At 35.5% G+C, this 6,008-nt stretch overlaps 1 protein-coding gene across 1 annotated transcript; it reads left to right on the top strand.

The window, feature by feature from the left end:
* The first annotated feature begins 4,766 nt into the window (after nucleotides 1-4,766).
* On the top strand, nucleotides 4,767-5,681 carry PEX2 (peroxisomal biogenesis factor 2). The gene has a single exon (XM_009581407.1). The coding sequence runs from the start codon at nucleotides 4,767-4,769 to the stop codon at nucleotides 5,679-5,681; it is 915 nt and encodes a 304-aa protein (XP_009579702.1).
* Nucleotides 5,682-6,008: the final 327 nt, after the last annotated feature.

The raw sequence follows: 6,008 nt of genomic DNA, 5'->3' as shown, positions 1-6,008 counted from the left end.
ATAATTATCTTTTTTTGTTGCACAGTGTACTGTACAAATGGGATTGTTCATTTATTTAGTTTTAAAAAAAAAAAAGACAAACTATAGGTTATTTAAGAAAGAAACGTTCTGTGGGTTTTTTTTCTGGGAGGCAATTTTTTTTTTTTTCTATGCAATATCTGTGGCAGTGTAAAATCAAGGGAGAACCTTTCAAGTAGTAGTCTTTACTGTTTTGTCTTAAAGTGTATTTAAGTTAACAAGTTAATCACACATGGAGCTTATTATGTATCTTCACCTAATTTTTGACTGTTCAATTCTGATCATATAAGCGAAGCCTGATGGCATCCTTAACTGAGCATTGATACTTGCCTCTTTCATTACTGGGTTTACAATTCTGAGTTCTTAATTTTTAAATAATTTAAAAGAGACCAAATAAGAGAGTTAAAACAGTAAGAACATGACAAATAGAATGTAATGCAGAAACATGGAGGAAAAACATTCTCTTCGTAGCTCAGCAGAATATGGAATTCAAAAATAACATTAAAAAAGTACAAGTTAAACGTCTTGACACTTAAGAGGCTGTGTTTATAATCTAGTTTTAAACCAGAATATTTCTCATTTATTCTTACTCTAGGATGACTATTTGTGAAAACAGTACAAACTGAAAAATCTAACAAATTTCTGACAGGATTCTATATAAAGGAAGTAATTTTAAAAGGGAAAACTTTATTTATTATCATTTATTTGTCCTTTATTTATTATCACTTGAAAAAATGGACACCGGAGATAAAGCATATAATGAAAATTCCTTAATATAGCAAAATAGAGATGAGAATTTAGGCCTCTTCTCTCAAAGAAACAGTTGCTGTTATCCAGATCATTAGGACATTTGCAGACATTTTTTGTAGGAAAATACAGATTTCAAACTTTCCCTTTTAATGTTGTCTATGGGAAGTAATTATCTACCCTATAAGTGCAGTAAAACCTTAAATCAGTTTGGAAGTAAGCATAGTGTATAGCAGAACACTTCAGCCTGTACGTAACAGTATGCACACTGAAATGCGCTTACACATTAAAATCAAAGCTATATGGATATAATCTTCAAGTAGCTTTCAGGGTCTAGTTAACAGCCATGGCCTGTGGCAGACTTTCAGTGATCTTAGCAACAAAGAACTTCAGACCAATGCCCAGTTTTATTGCTTAAATTGAGAATGCTTACCTAATTGTTCATCAAAAAGACAGCTTTGCTTACATAGGAATATTATAAGTATGATTTAAAGCATTTTAAAGGAGTACATCTTTATTATTAGTTGCTTATGTTTTTGTCTGATATTCTTCCTTTTCCGTATAGTTGTCTAAAAGTGACTTCAAGGTTGAATCAATCTGCTAGTCGGTAATTCAGGAAGAGACGTTAAATATGTCACAGTTAAACAGCATATATGGTGTTGATTCTAATTTTTTAAAAAAGGAGACTTGTTGGATTTTGCAAAATTTCGCAAGTTAACAAACAGTGGTTGGATTTGTTGGTTCAAAAGTGGTTCCCGTTTTCTGTATACAAAGTTCCAACCCACACTGACAGGTTCACTGAAGTTATTTCCTTCAAATAAAGTTCTATAAAGGATCATGGACATGAAAAAATATGTATTATCACAAATCAATTTGATTCTACAACAAGGCATGCACAAATTTTTGGGAAGGTCCGGGGAAGATCTTTACGACATCTAGTCCATCCTCCTGTGAAAACTGGGGACAAATTCAATGCTAGAACAAGTAGCTTAGGGCATCGTTTGGTCAAGTTTTAAGAATCTCCAGGGATGGAGATTCCACAGTCCCTCTACACAAACTGTTCCAGTTTCCATATGTCCCATTGGAATTTCTCATGTAGCAACTTACAACCAGTTGCCTCTCTTTCACTGCATCTCACAGAGAGGTTTGACTTAGTCTTTTTTATAACCTTTAGGTAGTGGAAGATTACTATTAGATCACTTCTTAGCTGCCTGATCTGCAAGTTGAACAATCTGAGTTCGTTCAAATTCTCCTCATATATCAGGTGTTGGGGCTCACTGATTATATTAGTGGCTGGACTCTTTTCAGTTTGTTGACATTTCTTTTGTACTATTGATAAAAAGAGGCAAAACTGGATGTAGTATCCCAGGTGTAGACTCACCAATGCCAAGTAGATGGGAATAAGCACATCATTCAGTCTGCTAGCTATGTGCATGCTAATGCACTCCAGTAGGCATTATTGCCACAAGGATGCACTGGTGACTTGTGTTGAGCTTGCTGCTTACCAGAATCCCCAAGTCTTATTTTTGCAAAGCAGCTATGCAGGCAGTCGGCTCCCAGCCTATACTATAGTGATCCATGGGTTTTCTTCTGTATTTCATGATCCATCATAATCCTGTATATTTGACACATTTTCCTTGAACTTCAGAAGGTTCCTGATGACCTATTCCTCACTTGCTGAGGTTTCTTTAGATAATCTGGCTATACTGGGCAAAAAAGGCAGGCACAGATTTAGCCTACCTTATTTATGAGAAATCTACAACAGAAATTTCTCATAGCACCTGGGGTAATGGAAGACAGCTGGAAACGATGGTTGAACTGATGTTGGAGAATAGTCTTAGTAGATGGATCAAGGAAGCTGTTTGATAAGATGTCCCTTTTGAATAACTTTAGGATTTTGAAAGGGGGTTTTGTGTATTGGGAATTGTATAGAACACTAGTAGGAGGAGGGTAACTGAAATGAGTAGAACGGAGTGAAATGAGTAGAAGGGACTGAGGTGTTACCAGAAGTGAAGAAGACACGACACTTTTAGGGGTCACGAGTGAATAGCACTAAACCAGAGTGCCAGGTTCCAGAGCAGACAGTTATCGGAGGCTGTGGTTCCTAAAATGGTAGTGGGATGAGAAGTGGTAGGAGGGTGAATAGTCATCAGAGCTGGAGTTCTTGAAGTGATACATCAAGATCCAGTAGGGGTTGAGTTGATCCTTTGATCACAAAGTGGAGGAGGTAAGTTATGGGGATGATATGGATAATGCTTTCCAGCCATGCTTCCTGTGCCTTGGTGCTTACTACAGAAAAGACAGAAGTGTGAGAGAGACAGGCTTGGGTATACAGCCTTTGTATACCCTTGTATACTGGCTTGGCAGGCCAGTGTGGGTTGATGCAATGAACCCCATAGATGTTTGCCTAGAGGAGGTGGCCTTATACTAACTACCTTCAGCCATATTTTGCTTGCTAATGAGGAAGGAGGAGTTCAAAGAAACCGAGTGAAGCTATTGTATGCCCTATCCAGGTAGCCAGTCTTAGTTAATTGGAAACTACTGTTGTACAGCATACATTAAGAACAAAATCATATTTCCTGTTAACTTGGCATGATATTTTCCTTACAGACAGAACCAGTTATAGGTATAGAAAACAGTAGGAATGCTACAAATAATGTTTTATATTGGGTTTTAAAACTTTTGGTGCACTCTGTTTCAGCAAACGGTTATTGGATTGGAGGATTTTTTTAGTATTCTTAGCATCATTAGCAACCATTCCTATATAGGATCCTATACGGCATCTTTTATTCAAAGCAGTCTTGCGTTATAGCAGGTTTTCCTCTTATAAATAAGGATTTGAAGTACCTTCTTCTGTACTTTCTCCAGAAGGCTGTTGACCCTTGTCTGTTATGCAAAGAATCTGGTTTAGAAAGCAAAATATGTTGCATACTACCTGAAATATACCACTTCTCCTAAATCACTTTGGGTTTTTTATGTGGCAAAAGGAACCAAAAATCAGTTACCCCACAATTTTGCATTACTGAGGCGTTATCCATATTTTGCTTTTGCAATTTATTGCATTTATTTTCTTAGTCACAGAATTCCAGATACAATAACATTTAAACCAAGTAATTTTAACAAATATTTTTATTTTTCTCTCTAATGCTTGAACAAGAAGAGTATACACTTCTTGAAGTTGCTGGTATACATTAATCATCTTGCCAGGAAATTTGTTGTACAACAAGTAGCACAATCTCTCACCTGTCAAAAGACTCTAGAAAATATATGCAGGCTTCAGTGATGTGTATGATAATTTATGTCTGAATGCTGAATATTTCTTTAATCTCATATAATGATTCTTCTCTAAACTAAACAAATCACTGCCTTTATTTAGCAAGTTTTATCATTCTCACCTTAATTTTCATCCATATCTTTCTGTATGTAATCCTTAAATTTGTTAGTATTTCTAAAATTTTACTTTCAGCTGCAGCTACTGAAGTATTCATATGGCAATATTTTCTATCCACCCCATTGTTCTCTTCTAGATTTTAGTTAGTATGTTCATTTTCCTTATTTCTCCATAAAACACCAGATAGTTTTACAATTCTTGTTTCTGATCTTCTATTTTAAGGTGCAATTGAATATTACAGTTATGCCCAGCATTTTTTTTTTTTTTTAATTTATAGAGTAAAATATTAAATCTGTGGAGTTTTCTAAATATCTGGAAGGTGTTAAACGCTTCTCTATAACCAAATACAAATGTTACTGTTTGTGAGAAATGGTCCAATATAACTTCTTTTGAGATGAAATTTTATACTGTTAATGTAAAGCTTCCTGAAAGGACTTGTAACATATTAATAGCTTATTAATATAGCATTCTGAAGAAGCTTTTTTTGTTATTTCTTGTTTACTGCTGGTATATTACAACTTTGTTATCTTTAATAAGAATAAAAATAGGAAATGCTCTATTATACTAAAGTGTATTTGTGTTTATTCCTAGAAAGTTTTTTCGTGAAGAAATGGCCTCCAGCATTGGAAATGAAAAGAGTGTGAATCCTGTGCTCAGAATAAGTCAACTTGATGCTCTTGAACTAAACAAAGCCCTGGAACAGCTAGCGTGGTCCCAGTTTACCAGTTGTTTTCATGGATTTAAACCAGGGGTGTTGGCTCATTTTGAACCAGAAGTAAAAGCATTTTTATGGCTTATATTATGGAGATTCACTATCTATTCCAAGAATGCAACTGTGGGACAGGCTATTTTGAATATTCAATACAAGAATAACTTATCTCAGTCAGAGAAATACCAACCTCTGAGCAAACACCAGAAGTTATGGTATCTTATTTTCACTGTTGGTGGAAGATGGTTGGAAGAAAGATGTTATGATTTATTTAGCAATCGTCAGCTGCAATCTTTCTGCAAAATTAAGTGTTATATTAACTTTGGAGCTGGACTTCTTAAACTTTGTGGACTTCTAAATTTTCTGATCTTCCTTCAGAAAGGAACATTTGCAACGCTTACAGAACGCATTCTAGGAATTAGGTCAGTTTTTTGCAAGCCACAAAGTGTTCGTCAGGTAGGATTTGAATACATGAACAGGGAGCTCTTATGGCATGGCTTTGCTGAATTTCTGATCTATCTGCTACCGCTTATTAATGTACAGAAACTAAAACTTAAAATTTCTTCTTGGTGTTTGCCTATTGCAGGTCTTTCCAATAGTGAAAACGCATTAGCAGCTCACTGCAAGGAATGTTCGCTATGTGGGGAATGGCCTACCATGCCTCATACCATAGGCTGTTCACATGTTTTTTGTTACTACTGTATTAAAAGTAACTATTTATTTGATATGTATTTTACATGTCCTAAATGCGGCTCAGAGGTACACAGTCTTCAGCCACTGAAATATAAAATTGAAATGACAGAATTGCATGCCTGATAATGGGATTGATTTGGTTTTATACTGTACATGAAATATTATGTTGCAGAGATAAAAATTCAGAAATTATTGTAAACAGACAGCTTAAAGATGGTTTTGGAGACTGTAATTTGTTGTAACATATGTCTTCACTGCTCTTAGTTTTTTCTGAGTAACAGTGCCAACTTGCCTCTCTGAAGGAAAGAAAAGAAAGGAGTTCACCAGCTTTTCTGCTCTCTCAGACTACTTGATCCCAGTTTGGTACCCCTATGTTGTCAAGTCATTCCTTCTTAGATCTAGAGTCTGTCAGCCTGCCACTTCCTAACTGCATGCTATATACTTCCCTCA

This window comes from Fulmarus glacialis, unplaced genomic scaffold (genome assembly GCF_000690835.1).
Source record: "Fulmarus glacialis isolate BGI_N327 unplaced genomic scaffold, ASM69083v1 scaffold537, whole genome shotgun sequence".
NCBI classification, from domain to species: Eukaryota; Metazoa; Chordata; class Aves; order Procellariiformes; family Procellariidae; genus Fulmarus; species Fulmarus glacialis.
Note: the sequence above shows the minus strand (reverse complement) of the source record. Positions and strands in the feature narration are given on the sequence as shown.

Coding starts and splice junctions, on each gene's coding strand:
- PEX2 (XM_009581407.1), top strand. CDS start 4,767: ATGGCCTCCAGCATTGGAAATGAAAAGAGTGTGAATCCTGTGCTCAGA.